General features: G+C 43.0%; 2 protein-coding genes across 3 annotated transcripts; both read right to left on the bottom strand.

The window, feature by feature from the left end:
* Positions 1-242: 242 nt before the first annotated feature.
* On the bottom strand, positions 243-12,380 carry LOC110497890 (mitogen-activated protein kinase 12). 2 transcript variants are annotated; one of them, XM_021574344.2, is made up of 12 exons: positions 10,731-12,368; positions 8,542-8,671; positions 8,004-8,062; positions 7,683-7,794; positions 7,525-7,554; positions 5,453-5,500; positions 4,970-5,084; positions 3,565-3,636; positions 3,245-3,324; positions 3,068-3,146; positions 1,327-1,500; positions 243-851 (listed from the first exon to the last, which is right to left on the bottom strand). In XM_021574344.2, the coding sequence occupies exons 1-12, from the start codon at positions 10,847-10,849 to the stop codon at positions 784-786; spliced, it is 1,086 nt and encodes a 361-aa protein (XP_021430019.2). In that variant the 5' UTR covers positions 10,850-12,368; the 3' UTR covers positions 243-783. The 2 variants fall into 2 exon arrangements, with proteins under 2 accessions (XP_021430019.2, XP_021430024.1); XM_021574349.2 differs by lacking the exon at positions 1,327-1,500 and having other exon boundaries at positions 10,731-12,380.
* Positions 12,381-13,824: 1,444 nt separating this feature from the next.
* On the bottom strand, positions 13,825-21,634 carry LOC110497881 (protein adenylyltransferase SelO-1, mitochondrial-like). The gene is made up of 9 exons (XM_021574333.2): positions 20,945-21,634; positions 20,581-20,784; positions 20,299-20,476; positions 19,692-19,822; positions 19,217-19,494; positions 17,108-17,276; positions 16,663-16,848; positions 15,025-15,181; positions 13,825-14,882 (listed from the first exon to the last, which is right to left on the bottom strand). Exons 1-9 carry the CDS (start codon positions 21,544-21,546, stop codon positions 14,664-14,666), a joined length of 2,124 nt encoding a protein of 707 aa, XP_021430008.2. The 5' UTR covers positions 21,547-21,634; the 3' UTR covers positions 13,825-14,663.
* Between the last annotated feature and the right edge of the window lie 4,411 nt (positions 21,635-26,045).

Here is a 26,045-nt window from a genome sequence, read left to right as displayed (position 1 = left end):
GCTGTAGATAATATTGAGATATGATTGAAACACAGAATATCACTCATTATGTTTGAGAAATGAAGAGGAAACTGTCGAGTACAATTATACTGGGAGCCACGTCTGTCCTGGAAAACATCTGTTTTTGTGAAGGTGCTGCCCTCTACTGTTATCTGATAGGAAATGACCATAATTGGGGGGTAAGAAGCTTCCTTATTGTACCAATCTTGAAAGCAGCAATACAGGCATGAAAAAAAACACGTCTTTAAACAATGGTGTTTTAATAAAAAAATAAATATCCAATGTAAGCAAAATTACAGTAAATGGCTTATATATTTTTTTTTAAGTTTAAAAAATGTGCAACGTTTTGCAGACCACCAATGGTTTTTATGTGTCTGCAAACTGTGTCATCAAATAACTGCTGCTGTGCTCACACTTTAGTAAATGGTTTCAGATGTTTGGACCTGTACCATTGTTCATTAAGGTGATAAAAGGAAATGACAATATTAAGGAAACATCAGTAGGGGTCACAGACATGTTTAGACTACACAGCTACACACACACGGAAACGTCCTAGAATTCTAGTCAAAGGACAAACAACGTCTTATCCTAAATGACAAAAATCGTTGTCTTGACAAGCGCTTGATCCAGGAGCCAACAAGAGTGGTATGAAAATAGCTGAAAATATACACACGTGAGGAGTAAACCCATACAAACATTACAGTCTGAGAATGTTGGATTAACAGAGGAGGACACTTGTAAAAACAAATGGTGGGTGGGGGTTGGTTACCATGACGCTTCACCTTACAGTGCGGTTTCCCTGGACTCAACCACTTGGGGCTGGAAAGACAAGATCTCTGTGAACGTGTGACCTGTGAACAAACAAATGGAGGAAGAGAGAAGACATAAATAACAGTGTTTACATATAGAAGGATTTTCATTGAAATTCATTGTAGAGAATGAAATCCTGCAAATGTGCATATTGCAGTAGCTCACTGTAAAATCCATCAACAACACAAACATTCTAAAAAAATAAGTCCCTATTCCAGGGAGGCCTGCACAGCGTGACGACTTTCACACCAAACAAGACCACTGGATATCCTTTAAAAATGCCTTCAATAATGGTTTAATGTAATAATGTTAACCAATGAAAACAAACTGGTCCCTATTAACACGTCTTCCCCTCTGTCCTGGGTTGTATTCATTACGGCACACAGTAGCAAATGTTTTGCAAATGGAAAACAAAAACAATCGTTGCTATTGGACAAATTCAGGTAATCTCTCCCCGTTTCAGTCTGTTTTCTTCTGTTTGGTGCCTAATGAATACACCCCTCCCCTCCTCCTTACGTTTCCACTGTTCCAGGGACAAGTCAGAGTTGTCTACCGAGTGGTCATAAGGCTGGGCCTCAGTCTCCTCCTCTGGCTCTCTAAACTCTGAGAAGTATGGCAGGGCGAGGGCCTCTGCCGCCATCACCCTACTCTCTGGGTCGAGCAGCAGCATGCACTCTATAACTGTCACCGCTGGAGATGAAACGAAGGGAGATATTGAATAAAATCAAGTAAAATGTCATTTTAAAGTACATCATCACAGTCTCAATACACTTTGAGGGAATACATACATCTAAACAGAACAGAGGGAATACATACAGTGGGGCAAAAAAATATTTAGTCAGCCACCAATTGTGCAAGTTCTCCCACTTAAAAAGATGAGAAGCCTGTAATTTTCATAATAGGTACACTTCAACTATGACAGACAAAATGAGAATAAAAAAATTCCTGACAATCACATTGTAGGATTTTTAATGAATGTATTTGCAAATTATGGTGGAAAATAAGTATTTGGTCACCTACAAACAAGCAAGATTTCTGGCTCTCACAGACCTGTAACTTCTTCTTTAAGAGGCTCCTCTTTCCTCCACTCGTTATCTGTATTAATGGCACCTGTTTGAACTTGTTATCAGTATAAAAGACACCTGTCCACAACCTCAAACAGTCACACTCCAAACTCCACTATGGCCAAGACCAAAGAGCTGTCAAAGGACACCAGAAACAAAATTGTAGACCTGCACCAGGCTGGGAAGACTGAATCTGCAATAGGTAAGCAGCTTGGTTTGAAGAAATCAACTGTGGGAGCAATTATTAGGAAATGGAAGACATACAAGACCACTGATAATATCCCTCGATCTGGGGCTCCACGCAAGATCTCACCCCGTGGGGTCAAAATGATCACAAGAACCAAAAATCCCAGAACCACACGGGGGGATCTAGTGAATGACCTGCAGAGAGCTGGGACCAAAGTAACAAAGCCTACCATCAGTAACACACTACGCCGCCAGGGACTCAAATCCCCCTGCTTAAGCCAGCATGTCCAGGCCCGTCTGGACGACTGATCCGTGTAAAGGAAAGAATGAATGGGGCCATGTATCGTGAGCTTTTGAGTGAAAACCTCCTTCCATCAGCAAGGGCATTGAAGATGAAACGTGGCTGGGTCTTTCAGCATGACAATGATCCCAAACACACCGCACGGGTATTGAAGGAATGGCTTCGTAAGAAGCATTAGCCAGTCTCCAGATCTCAACCCCATAGAAAATCTTTGAAGGGAGTTGAAAGTCCGTGTTGCCCAGCAACAGCCCCAAAACATCACTGCTCTAGAGGAGATCTGCATGGAGGAATGGGCCAAAATACCAGCAACAGTGTGTGAAAACCTTGTGAAGCCTTACAGAAAACGTTTGACCTCTGTCATTTCCAACAAAGGGTATATAACAAAGTATTGAGATAAACTTTTGTTATTGACCAAATACTTATTTTCCACCATAATTTCCAAATAAATTCATTAAAAATCCTACAATGTGATTTTCTGGATTTTTTCCCCTCGTTTTGTCTGTCATAGTTGAAGTGTACCTATGATGAACATTACAGGCCTCTCATCTTTTTAAGTGGGAGAACTTGCACAATTGGTGGCTGACTAAATACTTTTTTTGCCCCACTGTACATCTAAACAGAGAGATAAATACAGAGAAAGACAGCACACAGAAGTCATGCCAATGGGATTCTGCAGATTCACTATATGTGATGGTGATAGTTTTACCCTGTGGGTTGACTTTGGAAAAGAGTTCCTGAAGGTCTTTCTTTTGCACTTTGGGAAGGCTTTTGACATAGTTTTTTGCCTGAGAAATAGAATGTCAACATATTTAAATCAAGGCCACTGTGTATGTCGGCATATAGTATGTGTTTGGCCTGTAAGTACAGTACTTGTATGACTCACATCCTGAGACTGCAGTTTGGTGATGAAGTCCTGAGTGGGCGTCCCGGTGATTTTCATGATCTCAGTCAGCTGATCCAGGTCTGTGCTCCACAGGTCAAGGTCAAACTACATAGTGAACACATAATATCTACAGTAAAGGTGAAACAGAGCCACCTGGGGTATAATCTAGTTATAGTCAGGTAAACTGAAAAGTACAAATGGAAACACGAATGATTCCACAATAAACCGCATTAACCACAGTAATAGAATTGTATAAGTGTATTGTGCAACAGTGGATGGGAAGGCTCAGGGGAAGGTCAGATCACGTCAAATCAGGATACGGTCATTGCCTTTGAACAGTGTTTTTCCCGACAGCATCTCTGCCATGATGCAGCCCACTGACCAGATGTCCACTAAGAAGAGAAGAAAAGGAGAGAATACTGTTAACTGATTACATTAGATGAGTTTATTAGTCACATGAACAGGGTCGCAGATGTAATTGCAGGATACAGTGAAATTCTTAAACTCTGAGCTCCAACAGTGCAGGTCAAAAAGAGAAGTGAATGAAAAAATAGATATATTTACAACAATAAATATACATTGGGGGAGGGGCAGGGTAAATGTTCATTTTGGGGGGGGGGGGGGGGGGGGTAATGCTCTCAATGGTGATACTGTAGAACACTGAAGGCCATCGGGACAGGACACATTTCTTCAGCCTCCAGGGGGTGAAGAGTCGATGTCGTGCCTTCTGCACCAAGGTGTCTGTGTGGTTTGACCGATTCAAACTGCTGAGGAACTTGCAGTTTTTGACCGTTTCCACGGCGGCCCAGTTGGGGAGGATGGGGGCGTGCCAAACATGGTTCCTCCTGAAGTCCACAATCAGCTCCTTTGTTTTGCTGACATTGAGGGAGAGGTTGTTTACCTGGCACCACGCTGTCAGTGTGTGTCTGTAGGCCGTCTCGTTGTTGTTGGTAATCAGGCTTACTACTGTCGTGCCGCCACCAAGTTGGAACTGGGTGAGGCCATGCAGTCGTGGGTATTAGGGAGTACAGGAGGGGACTGAGGACGCATTCGTGTTGAGGATTAGTGCGGAGGAGGTAATGTTGCTTACCTTTACCACCTGAAGACGGCCCGTCAGGAAGTCCAGGAACCAATTGCATAGAGAGGAGTTCAGTCCCAGTGCCGTAAGCTTTGTGGTGAGCTTAGAGTGCACTATGGCCAAGCTGCAGACAAACAACATCCTAACATATGCATTCCTTTTGTCCAGGTGGATGAGGGCAGTGTAATGGCGATTGCGTCGTCCGTAGGTCATATCTGTACTGTTTAACCATACAATTGTCCCTGGTCACCTTGCTGTGTTTGTAAGCAGCATCTCTCTCCTTAAGTTTCCTGACAAAGCTGTCATGAATATACAGTTTTTGATAGAAAGGACCTCAATTAACATGACTGGTGTTCAGAGCTGATAAAACCATGTTTGAGTGCATTTATCACCAGAAAAAAATACAGAACAGAGCACCAACTAATGGACATTCTACCATCATCCATAGGCTTCAATGTACACTACATACAGTATGCAATGCATTCAGTAGACACGGTCATCTACGTAGACCACTCAGATTACTTTACATCCTTGTAGAGGATCCAATCTAGGATCAATTGTATGTATCCCAGTATTAGCCTTAACCATCAGTGGCTTACAAACACAAATCCTGGACCAATTAGATTAGTTTTGCATAGTGTACTGACCAGTCTGGGTGTAGTGCATCCAGCTGAGGATGACCTCTGGGGCTCTGTACCAGCGAGTCACTACGTAGCCAGTCATCTCACTGTCAGCCTGCCGCGCCAACCCAAAGTCCAGGATCTGACACAACATGCTTTTATTATTACTGGACAACACATTTACATTCGAGTCATTCAGCAGACACGCTTTTCATTCAATTAAGGTAAAACAACCACATACTGTATCACAATCATATGCTATCTACAAAATCAGTCCTACTAATAATAAATTGCACATCAATGGGACAGTTTATGACTACTAAATACTATGCAAGTTATTATTATTGCAAAACTGTGCTCAAACATCAAACCATGACAACAGAGTGAAATGTTGTCTGTTGGCCTGTGCAGAGGCCGTTAAGCCACAGACTGAGTTATTGACAGTGGAGCTGGACACAATGGTGGAATGTTTATTTAGGTTTTCAGAGCACTGTGTGTGTGACTGTGTACCTTGAGCTCACATTCCTGGTTAACAGCCAGATTCCCAGGTTTGAGGTCCTGCAGATACAAACATTAAGTGGGTCATTTTGCGGGGCCGCACACTTGCATTACACAGGCTCGTGCATACACACACGCGTGTGAAAATGGCGCCGTAAGAAAGGCAGCAGTTTTACAGGCGCCCAACCAATTGTGCTATTATGTGTTTTTTTTGTGTTATTTGTAACTTATTTTGTACATAATGTTTCTGCAACCGTATCTTAGGGCAAAAAATAGCTTCTGGATATCAGGACAGAGATCACTCACCTCAGATTAGACTAAATATTTTTTCTTCAACAAGCAGGAAGCACAGGACATTCTCCAAACACCCGACACGGCCAATATCCCCGTAATTTGCAAGAGGAGGAGACGCAGGTTTAGAGGACACAGAGCGGTATGCCTCGTGAGGACCCGCAGGAGGCGAGTGGGAAAGCTGCCGTTACCGTCAATATTACTCGCCAACGTGCAATCATTGGACAATATATTAGACGAGGTAGGATCACGAATATCCTACCAACGGGACATCAAAAACTGTAATATCCTATGTTTCATGAAATCGTGGCTGAATGATGACATGGATATTCAGCTAGAGGGATATACGCTGCACCGGCAAGATAGAACAGCACACTCTGGTAAGACGGGGGGGGGGGGGGGGTCTGTGCATATTTGTAAACAACAGCTGGTGCACGAAATCTATGGAAGTCTCTAGATTTTGCTCGCCTGAAGTAGAGTATATTGTGATAAATTGTAGGCCACACTACTTGTCTAGAGAGTTTTCAGCAATACTTTCGTGGCTGTTTATTTACCGCCACAGACAGATGCTGTATAAGGAAATAAGCAAACAGGAAACCACTCAACCAGAGGCAGCGCTCCTAGTGGCCGGAGACTTTAATGCAGGGAAACTTAAATCAGATCTACCAAATGCTCTCCCTCGCCCTCCATTTGGTAAATCCATCCACAACTCTATCCTCCTGAATCTTGCTTATAAGCAAAAATTAAAGCAGGAAGCACCAGTGACTCGGTCTATAAAAAAAGTGGTCAGATGAAGCAGAAGCTAAACTACAGGACTGTTTTTCTAGTACAGACTGGAACATGTTCCTGGATTCTTCCGATGGCATTGACATCATCAGTCAGTGGCTTTATCAATAAGTGCATCGAGGACGTTGTCCCTGCAGTGACTGTACATACATAACCCAACCAGAAGCCATGAAAGCCATGGAAGAGCGCACGACTAAGCCTATTCCCCTTCAGGAAACTAAAAAGATTTGGCATGGGTCCTGAGATCCTCAAAAGATTCTACAGCTGTAACATCGAGATCATCCTGCCTGGTTGCATCACTGCCTGGTACAGCAATTGCTCGGCCTCCGACCGCAAGGCACAACACAGAGGGTAGTGCGTACAGCACAACACAGAGGGTAGTGCGTACAGCACAACACAGAGGGTAGTGCGTACAGCACAACACAGAGGGTAGTGTGTACAGCACAGTACATCACTGGGGCTAAGCTGCCTGCCATTCAGGACCTCTACACCAGGCAGTGTCAGAGGAAGGCCCTAAAAATTGTCAAAGACCCCAGCCACCCCAGTCATAGACTGTTCTCTCTACTACCGCATGGCAAGCGGTACCGGAGTGCCAAGTCTAGGACAAAAAGGCTTCTCAACAGTTTTTACCTCCAAGCCATAAGACTGCTGAACAGGTAATCAAATGGCTACCCAGACTATTTGCTTTGTGTGCCCCCCCCTGCCCAACCCCTCTTTTACACGGCTGATACTCTCTGTTTATCATATATGCAGTCACTTTAACCATATCTACATGTACATATTACCTCAAATCAGCCTGACTAACCGGTGTCTGTATGTAGCCTCGCTACTGTATATAGCCTCGCTACTGTTATTTTTCACTGTTGTTTTTACTTACCTATTTTTTGGCACTATTGGTTAGAGCCTGTACGTAAGCATTTCACTGTAAGGTCTACAGCTGTTGTATTCGGCACACGTGACAAATATACTTTGATTTGATACACACAGGAAAAAGGAGATCCACTCACCCTATGAATGATGCCAGCAGAATGGATATACTGTAATAAAAGACGACAACAATCTCCATCAATAACATACAGCAGTAGGGTCAAATCAAGTTGTATTTATGGACTGTATGTGTAGAAATATGTATCTATGAGATTGTTTGTAGCTATGTGAGACACACCTTGAGTCCCTTCAGCATCTGATACACCAGGAACTGTACTTTGTCCTCCGAGAGATTCTGTAACTTCATCAACTTCCCCAGATCTGTTCCCATGAAGGGCATCACCAGATAGCTGAGAGACAGAGAGGGAGGGAGGGACAGATTCCGAGAGACTAAAATGTCTATTATCTTCACAATAACCAACCAACATAAAGAGGAAAGATGGAACAAAGACTTGGCTAAAAAGCCAATGGGTGGAATGTGGATATTGTGTCTCCTGTTTAAGTTTACTTGAGGTTCGTGAGCTATTGTGCCCAAATATGAAAACACAAGTGTACTCACAAGTCATGGAATCTGTCCAAGGAGAGGTCTGCAGTGAATACATAGACAAGGCCAATAACCTGGTCCCAGGGAGAGAACAGAAACAACTCGAGGTATTTAATAAGGGTTGTATTTGATATTTTATAGGCTACATTTACATGTAAGTCACTAAACAAATGTTCTTAAACCTAATTGCTCCTGTAAGTCACTCTGGATAATTGCCTTGCTCAAGGGCACATTGTCAGATTTTTCACCTAGCCTGCTCAGGGATTCTAACCAGCGACCTTTCGGTAACTGGCTCAACGGGAAGAGATTGATATTAATATACAGTTATGTTCTTGTTGAAATATTTATAATTTTCTGTGTTATTTTGCTGTTCTGTGGGTGAGCAAGTTTAAAAAATATATTATTATTAAAACACCAGCTGTCCTACTTGATTGCAATTACGTCATGTCACTCAGGGTGGGAAACACCTTGAGGACAAAAAACCTCAAGGACTAAAGTAATGCATTGAAACAGGATAAGAGTTGATTTTGGACTATAGGCTTGCAGGTCTTACATTTTCATGTTTCATGTGTTTGAGCAGCCTCAGCTCCCGATAGGCCCTCTTAGCAAAGAGCTCAGACTGGAAGGGCCTGTGGAGCTTCTTAATGGCCACCTTGGTCCCTGTCCTGAAGTCCACCGCAGAGCTGGAGACAGACATGGAGATGAGGTTGAGGTGTTGGAGGGTGAGAGAAAGAAGTACAAGGTCCTCAAAGAGTCCTATACAATTGCAGAATCAGGTTAATTCCATTTTTAAACATCCCTTCCCACCGCCTGTACACCATTTCCCAGCCAAACATAGAAAGTGATGCTTCTTTGTAGTACAACAAATACAAATGAACCACATTGGAAGGCTGAGTTGATCTTTTGTTACACTTTGGCATTCAGCCAGTTGACAACTCTGGACAACTCTCTACAACCCACACAAGTGGCTCAGGTAGTGCAGCTCATCCAGGATGGCACATCAATGCGAGCTGTGGCAAGAAAGTTTGCTGTGTCTGTCAGCGTAGTGTCCAGAGCATGGAGGCGCTACCAGCAGACAGGCCAGTACATCAGGAGACACGGAGGAGGCCGTAGGAGGGCAACAACCCAGCAGCAGGACCGCTACCTCTGCCTTTGTGCAAGGAGGAGCACTGCCAGAGCCCTGCAAAATGACCTCCAGCAGGCCACAAATGTGCATGTGTCTGCTCAAACGGTCAGAAACAGACTCCATGAGGGTGGTATGAGGGCCCGACGTCCACAGGTTGGGGTTGTGCTTACAGCCCAACACCGTGCAGGACGTTTGGCATTTGCCAGAGATTGGCAAATTCGCCACTGGCGCCCTGTGCTCTTCACAGATGAAAGCAGGTTCACACTGAGCACGTGACAGACGTGATAGAGTCTGGAGACGCAGTGGAGAACGTTCTGCTGCCTGCAACATCCTCCAGCATGACCGGTTTGGCGGTGGGTCAGTCATGGTGTGGGGTGGCATTTCTTTGGGCGGCCGCACAGCCCTCCATGTGCTCGCCAGAGGTAGCCTGACTGCCATTAGGTACCGAGATGAGATCCTCAGACCCCTTGTGAGACCATATGCTGGTGTGGTTGGCCCTGGGTTCCTCCTAATGCAAGACAATGCTAGACCTCATGTGACTATTGAGCACATCTGGGACATCATGTCTCGCTCCATCCACTAAATGAATGTTGCCACGTTGCACCACAGACTGTCCAGGAGTTGGCGGATGCTTTAGTCCAGGTCTGGAAGGAGATCCCTCAGGAGACCATCCGCCACCTCATCAGGAGCATGCCCAGGCATTGTAGGGAGGTCATACAGGCACGCGGAGGCCCCACACACTACTGAGCCTCATTTTGACTTGTTTTAAGGATATTACATCAAAGTTGGATCAGCCTGTAGTGTGGTTTTCCACTTTAATTTTGAGTGTGACTCCAAATCCAGACCTCCATGGGTTGATAAATTTGATTTCCATTGTCCATTTGTGTGATTTTGTCAGCACATTCAACTATGTAAAGAAAAAAGTATTTAATAAGAATATTTCATTCATTCAGATCTAGGATGTGTTATTTTAGTGTTCCCTTTATTTTTTTGAGCAGTGTATATAATATTTTTTTTAATGAATGTTGCAAAAACGATTAGAACCATTTCCCTGTTTGACCACTAGTTTTTATATGCATTATGACTCATACTGTTGTACTGAATGTAAGGACCTATGCTGCCAGTCAAAAAAAGGTAATGTGACTACAGTGCAATGGCCATGCGTATATTATTTAAAGATCTGTTTCTGAGCGTTTAACTTTTTAGTGATGTAGGAATAATACACACTTAGTTTAATTTGAGTTTCATACATATTGCCATTCTATTCTAGGCTGTAGTTTAGCCTACATTATTAGAATGAGTATCCTATTCAAGATGAGCACTTCCAAAGACCAGTGAGATGAGAACGCAAAAAGGCTGTGAAATGTCAAAATGGGTTGAGGTGATACAGAGAAATCTGCCCTCAAATAAGGAAGTGCCCCTCGCTTTGGCGTGAAACTCAGAGGTGCTGTTTTCTCTCGAACTGAGAACAAACAAAACCTAGTCACATGCGAAATTTAACCACACCGCTTTAGGTCTATAACATTTAGAATAGCCTAAACTATGTCAAAGTGCACCAAGACATACATTACGTTAGTTGTTACATCTCTTTCGACCCCAGTTGCCACGACACTTACCAGACTGTACCGTAAGCCCCCGTCCCCACCTGTTTCAGCTCCCGGTACTGCTCCGGTACCTCCCAGGTGGTTTTGTTCACGTCCTGGCGACAGTAGCCAGGTCTGGTCCGGCTCGACATCTTATTTGACCACTTTTTAACAAATTCACGATGTGTCCCAAGAGGTGATTTCCCAGTTTCGTTTACACACCCATTGACCTACCTATGAGTTCTTGAAATTCTCGTAACGCGCAACTAGGCGCCGCCTGCAGTGGTCAACCAGAGCACAGCCACTCCCGCGTCTTATGAAGCGTGGTGTGACAACACATCCACTGCTGTGTGCACAATATATATAACTGCTGATTAATGTTGTATGAGTTTTGTTTGGACAAATAAACGGTGACAAGTTTGTCATTTTCACATGTCTGCAGAGTAGAATATAGATTCAAGAAAGCACCCTATTATTAGATAACTTTATAACCTGGAAGATCAGAATATCAATTGTATACAAGTCAAACCCAGGACAGAATACAAGTATGACTGTGTGTAAGTTAAATCTTTACAGGCCTGTTTGATGTTGCTGCTCCTTTATATGTCTTTCTGCATTGGCCATGTTGAGGTGTAGCCTACAGTGTAGTGTATTCAGGGCTTGCTGGGACATGTGCATTGAGGAGTCCACAAGGGTACAGACATTCCTCCCACAGTGCCAAGGTTGGTTGGAGAGACTTGAAAAGTTGTGTGTAGGCCTGAGGAACAGACATAATATACACAATACCAGGATACACTGCACAAACTTGTCCAACATGTTTGGGAGAAAGAAACAGCATATCTTGAAATAGTTCAATAAAATTGCTTCGGCTTTTTTCTGAACATTTCTGCAAAGAAACAAAGAAAATATATTTTATGGTAGGTGTGGCAGGCTCTAGTATTTACTGTCTAACATGAGCAACATCAATACTTCACATGCAATGTTACATAACCTAGACATGAAGAGACAAGCTGGAATATAAATCAATGTAGACTATACTGTTGTGCATATGTAGGCCTATGCATGGGTGTGCATAAAGTGTCAACAGCCAATATAGATTTTTGTTGAAGTTTACTGACTACAATTCACATATAGAGGAAGCTCTCAGAAGAAAATATATTGAATATCATATCTACTTTAATAACAAAGAAATAAAAACGATAATGTAAGAATCTCATTGGCTTTTGTGAGGGATTATAACTTTAGGATAGTCTGTTCTATTATAATCAACGTTTTTTCCTTTCTTTTGAGAGAAAAGCTCCAACTGATCAATATTAACAGACTTGAGCTCTGATTAGTGCACACAGTTTTCCTTTTTACCTCAGAGTAAAACCTTCCAACTTCCAAAAATATAATTTTAATGGAATGGTTTTTTCAATATTATGAACAGCTAAACTTTGAGCCATAACATATCAAAAGTTAAAGAAATTCAAGTGACCAAGGAACAAGCCACAAAAGCAAATTCCACAAAAGTTTTGAAGCTTCCTGGAAAATGTAGGCAATAGATAGAATGTTATCATGACCTACAACAATGTTGTGGTGTTCTATTTGTGCAATGAAGCACTAAGTGGTCAGTATTATGGCTGCTGTGACATATATACACTACCGGTAAAATGTTTTAGAACACCTTCTCATTCAAGGGTTTTTCTTTATTTTGACTATTTTCTACATTGTAGAATAATAGTGAAGACATCAAAACTATGAAATAACACATGTAGTAACCAAAAAGTGTTAAACAAATCAAAATATATTTGATATTTGAGATTCTTCAAATAGCCACCCTTTGCCTTGATGACAGCTTTGCACACTCTTGGCATTCTCTCAACCAGCTTCATGAGGTAGTCACCTGGAATGCATTTAAATTAACAGGTGTGCCTTGTTAAAAGTTAAGTGGAATTTCATTCCTTCTTAATGCATTTGAGCCAATCAGTTGTTGTGACAAGGGGAGTATACAGAACATAGCCCAAGAACAGCTCAAATAAGCAAAGAGGAATGACAATCCATCATTACTTTAAGAAATGAAGTTCAGTCAACACGGAAAATGTCAAGAACTTTGAAAGTTTCTTCAAGTGCAGTCGCAAAAACCATCAAGCTCTATAATGAAACTGGCTCTCATGAGGACCGCCACAGGAAAGGAAGACCCAGAGTTACCTCTGCCGCAGAGGATAAGTTCATTAGAGTTACCAACCTCAGACATTGCAGCCCCAATAAATGCTTCATAGAGTTAAAGTAAAAGACACATCTCAACATCAACTGTTCAGAGACTGTGTGAATCAGACCTTCATGGTCGAATTGCTGCAAAGAAACTACTCCTAAAAGGAAAACAAGAAGAAGAGACTTGCTTGGGCCAAGAAACACAAGCAATGGACATTAGACTGGTGCACATTTGTTCTTTGGTCTTGAGTCCAAATTGGAGATTTTTGGTTTCAACCGCTGTGTCTTAGTGAGATGTGGTATGAATGAACGGATGATCTCCATATATGCATTTCCCACCCTAAAGCTTGGAGGAGGTGTTATGGTGTGGCGGTGATTTTCTGGTGACACGGTCTGTGATTTATTTAGAATTCAAGGCACACTTAACCAGCATGCCTACCACAGCATTCTGCAGTGATACGCCATCCCATCGTTTGGGCTTAGTGGGACTATCATTTGTTTTTCAACAGGACAATGACCCAACACACCTCCATGCTGTGTAAGGACTATTTAACCAAGAAGGAGAGTGATGGAGTGCTGTGTCAGATGACCTGGCCTCCACAATCGCCCGACCTCAACCAAATTGATATGTTTGGGATGAGTCAGACTGCAGAATGAAGGAAATGCAGCCAACAAGTGCTCAGCATATGAGAACTGCTTCAAGACTGTTGGATAAGCATTCCAGGTGAAGCTGATTTAGAAGATGCCAAGAGTGTGCAAAGCTGTCATCAAGGCAAAGGGTGGCTATTTGAAGAATCTCAAATATAAAGTATATTTTTATTTGTTCAACAATTATTTGGAAACTACATGATTCCATATGTGTTATTTCAGTTTTGATGTCTTCACTATTATTCTACATGTAGAAAAGTCAAAATAAAGAAAAACTCTTGAATGAGGTGTTCTAAAACGTTTTACCAGTAGTGTATATATGTCACAGCAGCCATAATACTGACCACTTAGTGCTTCATTGCACAAATAAAACACCACAACATTGTTGTTGGTCATGATAACATTCTATGTATTGCCTACATTTTCCAGGAAGCTTCAAAACTGCTATTGTCAACCAAGAAAACCATGGGAAATATACATATATTTTATGATTTAATATGCAAATGAGAATGAGTAGGTGTTCTAAAACGTTTGACCGGTAGTGTAAACGTTGCCAATTATGTTATACTTGTGCGCTAAGTCATTTGCGGCTCAGTCAGTCACATACACATATGTGAACCATTCAGTACGATTCAGAGGATATGTAAATCTTCATCTACAATCATTCCTTTTCACACGCATAGACACATGATATTTGATATATTGAGGTGATACTCCTAGTCTCTCAGACTCAGACGGGTCACTGTGGGACTGGACGTCTGGGCCGTCATTCATAACCAGACAGTCAATAGGCTACGCAGATCTACAGAGCGGGATTTGTATCTGTATTAAGAGTATAGATCTACTAAACATGTGATATTTCCATAAATGTAAATATCACTTGGATCAAAGGCGTGATTTCAAATTTCTGGGGTTGTACTCTGAAATTTCCTAAAACTCTTAACACATCCTCTCCTCTACAGACTGACTGATTGACATAGTAGCATCTTAACTCATAAATGTACTTTCCTTGACATTACCCACCCAAGTAAAGCGAGAGAGTGGAGAGGTAAAGGTAAACAGAGGTGAAGAAAATACTGAATGACTCGCTTCTAACTTTAGGTGGGTTCACTGTCAGGGAAGGGACTACGAAGATCAGGTAACACAGATTTCATTGGCCCAAACCGGGGGCTTGCTGTCATAGGGAACACGCATTCGGGATGATGCTGCTTCTGCCCCCTGCTGTGCCTCCTCCTCCTCCTCATTCCTCTGCCCCTCTGCCCCCCTCTGGCCCAGCCAGCTCGGCTGCTCCAGACCCAGCTGGGTAGAGAAAGGCTTTTCCAGAACCTTCAACACCCGCTGGACCTATGACACAGAGAGATGGGAGAAAGATCAAACCATGAGAGGGAAATCCAGAGAAGCAAGTAAAGGCAGAGACAGCATGTTTTTTCCTTCCTTTGGAGAATCCTACTGTTCTGGTGACATCATTGCTTGATCGGAGACTGACCTCAGTGAAGTCTCCGTTCTCGGCTGCCTCTATTGCATTCTGGGCAATGTAGTTCCTGAGGACATATCGTGGGTTGGTGCCATCCATCACCTTCACTCTCTCCTCCTGCAGTGCCTGGACATCACTCTGGCCCTCGACCTCCCTAGCCAGACGCTCCCTGCACCAGTCACAACACATAATTAGAGCCTAATGAAACCCCCCCACTGTTCAGAGAAGATGGGTTGGCATAGTCAAATAACTAAGACTAACACTACCTCTACTGCAAACATTTGACCAACCTGCTTTTTTCTAAGCTTTTATTCCCTTCCCTTCTCATCCGCTCCATCTCCCAATACTACATTTCTAAAGCAATATATCTGATGGTAGAGTTACCTTCATATAGTGTCAAACACTGAGTTGGAGAAAAAGACAAGTTCAATTCAGGGCCTGTATTCACGGCGTGGAATAGAGTGCTGATCTAGGATCAGTTTTGCCTTTTGGATCATAATGATTAAGACAGGAACACCTGGGGCTGTATCCACAAAGCGTCTCAGAGTAGAGAATTAGTTGTAACTATTGAGAAAATATATTTTACCCCTAATCTTATGGGTAAAAATAAAAGCTATGCATGAAGCCTCGTTAGTCATAAGTTAGTCCCACCTAGTTGACAGATATTAAGGAGACCTCATGAGGCATCCTAACCTGTTAAGGAGTTACCAGCAGGTGTTTTGATAGAAAAAGGTAGCGAGTCAGTGGTTCCTGCACCATAGACAGGCAATTGCTTCGGAGTTGTTAAAATAATGTTTTGATAATTCGATATGCTCAACCTATAAACAAGCTAGGCCTACATGCAACAGTATATTTTGAGAATGATTTGGCATGAGGCCTAATCCACATCATATGCCTAAATACTTAGAACCACTAGACTAATACATTATTTAAATGAACCTATATTATGTTATTTAAAGTTACCCCTTTGGAGAGCAATATCACATTGTTAAAAATATATTCCTAAATGCCTATAACTTATAACTTATAACTGTGCAATTGAAAGCATCTAGGCCCTATTTTAACTGATTGTGTTCGGTGAAAATTATAAACCTTTCAAACATTTTCTGCAACATTATTGTCAAGTAACGTGATGCCTACTGTGCCAAAGCGATTTAAAGTTGAACGGGAGTGACAAGTGTGTTGATATAGCAGTAATACTATCGAAATTCCGCTTTTAAAAACCATCATACTGTATGATTCAGTGCAATCACATCAGCAACAATTAAGAGTAGGCAAAGTGATCGTGTCAAGCAAACATTATATCAAACATTTTACCATGGCAACATTTGATGTACAGTCACATTCACAGTGGTTGTCTGAAGCGTGCTATAGCGTTCACAGCTGGCATGCCTCATTGTTACAAATTATTGGAAATAACCAATGTCAATGAGTGTCATCACTGTCTTTCCTTTGCGGTACCTAAAACTGTTGTGATTACTAGCTGAGAAACTTTTGTGAGTTTATTTTAATTCCTGGCTCAGAGTTTGTCTGAGCAGTGTCTTAGCAAGATCCTAAAACCTACCTAGCTGGGAGTTTTTGTTGTCTTAAAATAGGTTAACAAGATTCCTAGGACTTTTTCTGAGATGCTTTAAAAATACAAGCACTTGCCTATATGAGGTGATCCAGGTGGCCCAGTCCTCCCTGTGCTTGGCCTTGACCTCTACCTCATCAGCCTCAAGCAGCTCCTTCAGCCTGCCCAGCTTCTCCAGCTGCATGGCCACCGTCCTCCGGTCTGATATCATCTGGAACAGGGACTGGTTGCTCTGGGCCAACTGCATCAGCATGGCCAACTCACTGAAGGGTGAGAGGAGAGTGGTGTCAATGCAAAATGTCAAAAATGTGATCGCAAAAAAAATAACTAATAGAAGGGAGAGGCAGAGGAAGGTGAAAGAGATTGACTAGAATAGACAAACTTGGGTCAGAGGATCATGTCCACTACTGTATTATTGACCAAATTCCAAAGCTCTACTACAGCTTCAATGACCCAAGACCAAGAAGCTTCCAACAAACCATTACATGTGTTCTCATTGCTCATGTCAATATATTATCTTACCGTGGGTCCATGCTGGGCTTGTTGGCAGCCTTGAGCTCCTCCAGAGAGGCACACTGCTCCAGGAGGAGGTCTTTGGCCATTTTGATGACTCCTTCCTCTGCTTCCCCATCTCCCTCAGTGGGGCAGGGGATCTGGCTCAGACAGCGGAATGTGTTGGTGAAGTCTGCTCCTAGTGTCCAGGAAGAGAAGGATCAGATATTAAATCAGTCATGCTTAGTCAGTGTCATAGCTGTCTTCTACTGGCAACATGTCTTCTGTGTGAATAATGTGACCGTGAATCACCTTTCTATGCATCAGTGCTGAGTGTTCTGCGGCACACCCCTCAGTTGTTTGTCCCTCCTCATTCCCCATAGCTTTCTTATGTACACTCACCAGCCAGTTTATTAGGTACACCACCCCGTTCATTAAAACGGATCGCTCCTACAGACAGTGAGTCATGTGGCCGTGGCTTGTTATATAAAACAGGCAGACAGGCATTCGGTTACAGTTCAATTGAGCGTTAGAATGGGCAAAACGAGTGACCTAAGTAACTTGAGCGTGGTACGATCGTCGGTGCCAAGCCCGCCAGACCCAGTATTTCAGAAACGGCCACCATCCTGGGATTTTTACGCACAAGTGTCTAGGGTTTAACGAGAATGGTGTTACAAACAAAAAACTGTTCTGGAGGCAAAGGAGGGTCTGACCCTGTACTACACTGAACAAAAATAAAACACAACATGTAACAATTTCTAAGATTTTACTGAGTTACTGTACATCAGTTAATTTAAATACATTCATTAGGCCCTCATCTGTGGATTTCACATGACTGGGAATAAAGATATTAATCTGTTGGGCACAGATACCTTAAAAAAAGTAGGGGTGTGGATCAGAAAACCAGTCAGTATCTGGTGTGATCACCATTAGCCTCATGCAGCGTGACATCTCCTTCGCATAGAGTTGATCGTGGCCTGTGGAATATTGTTCCACTCCTCCTCAATGGCTGTGGGAAGTTGCTGGATATTGGCGGGAACCGGAACACGCTGCCGTACAAGTAGGTCCAGAGCATCCCACACATGCTCAAAGGGTGACATGTCTGGTGAGTATCCAGGCCATGGAAGAACTGGGACATTTTCAGCTTCCAGGAATTGTGTACAGATCTTTGTGACATGGGGACGTGCATTATGCTGACACATGAGGTGATGGGGGCGGATGAACGGCACAACAATGGTCCTCAGGATCTCATCACGGTAATTATGTGCAGTCAAATTGCCATCGAAAAAATTCAATTGTGTTCGTTGTCAGTAGCTTATGTCTGCCCATAGCATAACCCCACCACCACGGGACACTGTTCACAAAATTGACATCAGCAAACTGCTTGCCCACATGACGCTGTCTGCCATCTGCCCAGTACAGTTGAAACCAAAATTAGTCCGTGAAGAGCACACTTCTCCAGCGTGCCAGTGGCCATCGAAGGGGAGCATTTTTGCTAGTGAGGACAACAAGCACGCAGATGAGCTTCCCTGAGATATTTCTGTATGAATTGTCAGAAACTTATTTGGTTGTGCAAACCCACAGTTTCATCAGCTGTCCAGTGACTGGTCTCAGACGATTCCGCAGGTTAAGATGCCGGATGTGGAGGTCCTGGTCTGGCATGGTTAAACGTGGTCTGTGATATGTTGGAGGTGGCTTATGATAGAGAAATTAGCATTAAAATGATCTGGCAACAGCTCTGGTGAACATTCCTGCAGTCAGCATGCCAATTGCATGCCCCCTCAAAACATGAGATATCTGTGGCATTGTGCTGTGTGACAAAACTGCACATTTTAGAGTGGACTTGTATTGTCCCCAGCACAAGGAGCACCCATGTAATGATCATACTGTTTAATCAGCTTATACCTATGCCACACCTGTCAGATGGATGGATTATCCTGACAAAGGAGAAATGCTCACCAACAGGGACGTAAACAGATTTGTGCACAAAGTTGGAGAGAAATAAGCTTTTCGTGCATATAGAACACTTCTAGGGCCTTTTATTTCAGCTCAAGAAACAGGCGATGTATTTTTGTTCAGTGTAGATGGATGTACCTAATAAACTGTCCGGTGAGTATGTGTCCCTCTCTCTCCCCCTACCTGTGTTATGCATGGTCTGCAGCAGCTCAGTGATGAGCATCTCGTCCTCCGGTTCTTCCCTCCTCAGCAGGCCCAGCTTCTTCCTCATGTTACCCAGGTAGAAGGTGTTGTAGAGGGGCTGGTACTCGTCCAGAACAGCCTCTGCCCGGCCTGGGGGCAGCTCTGGGTCCAGGGCTTCGGCCAGGCGAGCCAGGTTCCAGCGGCAGATAGCCGGTTGGGCCTGATAGGAGTAGCGGCCTGAGTTGTCTGAGGCATTGCAGATGAAGTCAGGATCAAACCTGCAAACAAGATAGAGGAGAAATTAGGCAGTGTTAAGCCAGACCCTTGTTTGGATTCAGTAACAAGTACATTAAAAGTGAAGTTGAAGTTTGAATATGGCCATAATCAAAATAAAATAAAGCAGGTAAGCCATCCATGCTAGTCAAGGCTACTGCTGTGGAAGAGATGGACTGCTGCTGAGTACTGTATGATGTACCTGTCCATGAAGCCATAGGGGCCATAGTCTATTGTGAGTCCCAGAATGCTCATGTTGTCTGTGTTGAGGACTCCATGGCAGAAACCCACACACTGCCACTGGGCCACCAGCCGAGCTGTACGTAACATCACCTACCAGTCAGGGACAAACACATACACGCACCAGTGTCAGAACAGAAGGAAGAGGAGATTACTTGAGTCTAGTAGTTTAATCTTTAAATGTATCCCTTGCTTAGGTGCTGGGTTAGGCAATACATATTTAGGGATTATATACTGTGGTGGTCAAATAATATTTTTCATGAGAAAATTCATTAATAGCACAGTGTGTGCTAAGACAGTGTCACACTCACTGTATTTCTTCAACGTCCTAGCGACAGCAGATTAACAGGATAAGAGGATAGCAGTGTTCTTGGATCCATGACAAAAAGGTCAAGGATAGAGAGCGCTCAAATATAGGCCTACAGTATGCTTTGAGTCAAATTAGTTTTATTTTCATGAAGGACATAAAAGGATATCCTTTAAGTTCATAAAGCCTAAGAGCATTACTGTATCCTTTAACATAATGAATCATGGATGCTTCACTGAATCTAGTGGTGTTTATACTATACCTCTCTGAAAAATGCCACATTCCTCTCCACTCTGTCAGTGTGGTTCTGCTGGATCTCTGGGTAGAAGGTCTCTATGACATAATCCATCATCTGACCTCTGATCGCATCATGGCCGTAGCTGGGGCCCTGGCGGCCTGTGTTCTCATCAGTCGCCTTGAAGATCTCAAATGACCCAAACCTGCACACACGCAAACACAATGATCAGAGTGACACGTTTTAGTATTGTTCCTTAAAGTCATTTGCCATAACTGTAAGACTGAGAACATGTGATAGGCTATGCACCTGATGAAGGTGGGTGCGATGCGGAGGACCACAGAGCACCTCTCTTTGCGGGGGTTCCCACTGTAATACACATCCCGTACCACCTTGCTGTCAGAGGTCACCAGCGACCCCGCCCTCGTGGTGGGCACGCCCAGAGCAAACACCGCTTCGCTGCACAGAAACTCCCTGATGCTGGATCGCAGCACCTTACGCCCATCCGCTTGTCTGGGAATGGAAGAGAAAGTATGATAGAAATGTATTCAACAACATTAGCACATTTTCATGGGCTACAATGATAGTCAACTGTATTTAAACTGAGGAAACAGATTCATTAGCTAAAGAATTTTTAGAACTGTCTAGTCATGCTTATGCAATACTGTCCAACCTGGAGTAGGGCGTCAGTCCAGCTCCTTTGACCTGAATCTCCCACCGGCCACTGGGGTTCTCTCGCAGCAGCTCGGAGCACTGGTCTGCTGGAGCTTTTAGTTCACCCAGATAGCAGGCCGCCCCGTCCCCCAACTGTCCGGCGAATGACCCGAACTGGTGACCGCAGTAGCAGTGCGCTGCAGGCTCGGACCCTGGCATTACTTTGGAGCCGCTCAGGTACTCTGGACCCAGTGGGTCGTTCAGAACCTCCATGGCGTTCAGCCCAAGCAAAGCTAAAGCATCATTCGAGACGGCCACAAATCTGGGCTTGAGCACTGGCTGTGGTTTTACTCGAGAGAAACAGGCTCCTGTCACCCTTCGCGGACCAGGTTCTTCTGATGTATCCAGTGGAAGTTTCTTGAGTGCGACATTGTCAAATTCGAGGCGCTCGAGCGGTGAACGACTGACCGCCAGACCCATGTCGTCCATAACAACAGCGGAGAAGTATCTAACCACGACGACAATACCAGAGCGAAGAAAATTTGACCGTGCCAGACGAAGTTTTAAAGAAGTCATCCAACTAAAGCCGGTAGGTCTGTTTAAACTCAGCAGAGACCTCATTCACACCTCCAAGATACGACGCTATCACAGGTCTGCACTACGGATGTTTGTCAGAAATGGTTTGCTACTCTATTATTGGTCCTACCGGAAACAATACGAGACGGAACTAAGACTTGTGCATTGGCCATGGCAGCCAAGGAATCCTTAAATGTCCAAATTAATGAGAGATGTTAGATAAAATGACAGAATAAGTACAAATAGAATGATTTTTTTTTTAAATAAAACATATTTCATTTTAAAGTTTTTATAGTCCAATACATAATTCAGGCTTCAATATTTGGCTTGTTTACAGTGAAACTACTACAGTGAGGGTGGGCATACAGACCATCTGAGAAAAAACATTATTCACACACACACAGAATCCACAACCTGTTGTCTGAGAGTCTTACCCAATATGTATACAGCACACCCAGACATGCAGTATGTACGAACAGAGACATTCAGACAGAGACAGGAAGACACAGAACAATGGGGGACAGATAGAGATGAACAACCACAGTTCTCAATCCAGTCCAACAGAATCCCCTAAATTAACCCATTAATTCCTAGGGATTACGGTTATACAATCATGCACGTTTTAGATTAGAGTAATTTAATCTGGATGTCAGATGTTCCTGTACAGAGAGAGTTAATTGATGGCTTGTTGTACAAATTGCATATTTTCTCATCATGTCCAGTGTGACCCATCACTCCGGAAGCTGCAGTTATGTTTAAGATGTTGAAGGTGCCTCAGTACAATCAAATATAAAAAAAAAATCCCATTTAAAATGCATTGCTTGCTTCAGCATCTCCATCATGAAAGAAATATCAAACATTAGCCCTTTTAAATTAAGTATGTAACACGTGTTGGTGGTATGGTATTTTACCCTTCCAAGTCCAACCAATACATTACACACAACTAACCTGCTGACATGCAGTTCTTTGAAAAAATTAAATCATGAGAGTTCACTTAAAATACCAGTACAAATTTGAGCTGGGCATTGCCTTCAACAGTACAGGTATTTATAACACACGTCTAAGCATTAGGTTGTTCTGTCTGTATCCACCAGTATGGCTGGTTGTGTGTAACGCCAACCAGAACAGATCAGTTTATGCCTTGAGGAACAGTAAATTGTGTGCCCAGAAGAGAGATGTAGTCACTATAACAACTGAAATAGCCTATTCCCTGGGTTTACTGTCCTCAAACGTACTATGAGCCCTTTACACAGTAAAGGAGGCACTTGACTGTCTGTGTAGGCATAGCACCACTAAAACTAGTTACTAAAATCTTGTCTCTTGGCTGGGGAGAAAACTTTACCACAACAGTGGGAAACTAAAGTGTAGTCAGTTACATACACTATACTGTATATACAAAAGTATGTGGACACCCCTTCAAATTAGTTGATTCGGCTATTTCTGCTATTTCGGCTATTTTTGCTGACAGGTGTAAAAAAAAAATGACCACACATCCATGCAATCTCCATAGACAAACATTGGCAGTAGAATTGCCTTACTTGAGGAGCTCAATAACTTTTTTAGCATGGCACCGTCATAGGATGTCACCTTTTCAACATGTCAGTTTGTTACATTTCTGCCCTGCTAGAGCTGCCTCGTTCAACTGTAAGTGCTGTTATTGTGAAGTGGAGCAACAATGGCACAGCCGCTAAGTGGTAGGCCACACAAGCTCACAGAACGGGACCACTGAAACACGTAGCGTGAAAAGATTGCCTGTCCTCGGTCGGATGCAACACTCACTACCGAGTTCCAAACTGCCTCTGGAAGCAACGTCAGCATAATAACTGTTGTCGGGAGCTTCATGAAATGGGTTTCCATGGACGAGCAGCTGCACACAAGCCTAGGATCACCATGGGTAATGTCAAGCATCGGCTGGAGTGGTGTAAAGCTCCCTGCCATTGGACTCTGGAGCAGTGGAAACGTCTTCTCTGGAATGATGAATCACGCTTCACCATCTGGCAGTCTGAAGGAAGAATCTGGGATTTCCCTGCCCAAATGCATACTGCTTCCCCAATGCATAGTGCTGGTGGAGGAGGAATAATAGTTTGGGGCAGTAGTTCATGGTTAGTGGATATGCCACATTGAAGGGAATCTTAACGCTACAGCATACAATGACATTCTAAACTATTCTGTGCTTCCAACTTTGTGGTAACAGTTTGGGAAATAACCTTTCCCTGTTTCAGCATGACAATGCCCCAATGCACAAAGCGAGGTCGATACAGAAATGGTTTGTAGATATCGGTGTGGAAGAACTTGACTGTCCTGCACAGAGTCCTGACCTCAACCCCATTGAACACATTTGGGATGAATTGGAATGCTGCGAGCCAGGCCTAATCGCCCAACATCAGTGCCCGACCTCACTAATGCTCTTGTGGCTGAATGGAAGCAAGTCCCAGCAGACATGTTCCAACATCTAGTGGAAAGCCTTCCCAGAAGAGTAGAGGTTGTTATAGCAGCAAACGTGGGACCAACTCCATATTCATGCCCATGACTTGGAATGTGATGTTTGACAAGCAGCTGTCCACATACTATCGGTCATGTAGCATACTTACATAACTTCGGAAAGTATTCAGATCCCTTCACTTTTTCAACATTTTGTTATGTTACAGTCTTGTTCTAAAATTGATCAAATACATTTTTAAAAACTCAGCAATCTACACACAATACCCCATAATGACAATGCAAAAACAGGTTTTTAGAAATGTTTGCAAATGTATTAAACCTGAAAAACAGAAATGCCTGAATGTCCTTGAGTGGCTCAGCCAGAGCCCAGACTTGAAACCGATCAAACATCTCTGAAGAGACCTGAAAATAGCTGTGCAGCAATTGCTCCCCATCCAACCTGACATAGCTTGAAAGGATCTGCAGAGAAGAATGGGAGAACTACCCAATTTTTTAAAATAATTTTTATTTAACTAGGCAAGTCAGTTAAGAACAAATTCTTATTTACAATGAAGGCCTAACGGAGAACAGTGGGTTAACTATCTTGCTCAGGGGCAGAACAACATATTTTTACCTTGTCAGGTCGGAGTTTCAATCCAGCATCCCTTTCGGTTACTGGCCCAACACTCTAATCACTAGGCTACCTGCCATCCCAAATACAGGTGTGCCAAGCTTGTATCGTCATACCCAAGAAGACTCAAGGCTGTAATCACTGCCAAAGGTGTTTCAACAAAGTACTGAGTAAATGGTCTGAATACTTATGTAAATGTCATATTTCATTATTACATTTTTTATACATTTCTAAAAAACTGTTTTTGCTTTTTCATCATGTGTGTAGATTGATGAGGGGGAAAACAATTTTAATCAATTTTAGAATAAGACTGTAACATAATAAAATGTGGAAAAAGTGAACGGATCTGAATACGTTCCGAATATATATATATACACACAAACACTACCGGTCAAAAGCTTTAGAACACCTTCTCATTCAAGGGTTTTTCTTTATTTTTACCATTTTCTACATTGTAGAATAATAGTAAAGACATCAATACTATGAAATAACACACATGGAATCATGTAATAACCAAAAAAGTGTGATTCTTCAAATAGCCACCCTTTTGCACACTCTTGGCATTCTCTCAACCAGCTTCACCTGAAATGCTTTTTCCAACAGTCTTGAAGGAGTTCCCACACATGCTGAGCACTTGTTGGCTGCTTTTCCTTCACTCTGCGGTCCGACTCAAATATATTTTAATATTTGTAGATACTTTTTAAGTAAATAACTTCGGCCAAATTGTGCAATAAGTTAGGAGATAAAGCAGTCCACGTTCTTCATTTCACCTGTCACATTATTTTACATTATGAAGCATATCGTAGTTCCCCAGAACAGTTGTGTCATGCCCTGACCATAGAGAGCCCTTGTTTCTCTATGGTGTAGTAGGTCAAGGCGTGACGAGCGGGTGTTCTAGTTTAACATTTCTATGTTGGTGTTTTGGTTTGGTTCCCAATTAGAGGCAGCTGGTAATCATTGCCTCTAATTGGGGATCATATTTAGGTAGCATTTTTCCCACCTGTGTTTGTGGGATATTAATTGTTTGTTAGTGTGTTTGGGCACTACGTTCTCACGGTCTTTGTACGTTTTTTGTTTTGTTTTGTTTTGTTTTGTTTTGTTTTGTTTTGTTTTGTTTTGTTTTGTTTTGTTTTGTTTTGTTAATTTCACTTAAATAAATATGTGGATCTAAACTCACTCTGCGCCTTGGTCCGCTCATTTCCAAGAATGTGATAGGATATCCCACCAACAAAGGACCAAGCAGTGTGAAAATGAGGTAAGGAAGTTTTGGACTTGGGAGGACATGAGAGGACACGAGACCCTTCCTTGGTGGGAGTCGCCAAGGAGCATGGAAGGATAGCGACGACACCGGGGACCACGGCCACAGAAACCCTAAGATTTTTTTTGGGGGGAGCACATGGTGGTCGAGCAGCGGAGAGTGCCAGAGCCTGTTTGGGAGTTGGAGGAGGAATTTGATTAAATATTCCGGAGAGAGGTGGTAGCGACGAGAATG

Source organism: Oncorhynchus mykiss, chromosome 2 (assembly GCF_013265735.2).
Source record: "Oncorhynchus mykiss isolate Arlee chromosome 2, USDA_OmykA_1.1, whole genome shotgun sequence".
In the NCBI taxonomy this organism is placed as follows: domain Eukaryota; kingdom Metazoa; phylum Chordata; class Actinopteri; order Salmoniformes; family Salmonidae; genus Oncorhynchus; species Oncorhynchus mykiss.
This window is presented reverse-complemented; position numbering and strand designations above follow the sequence as displayed.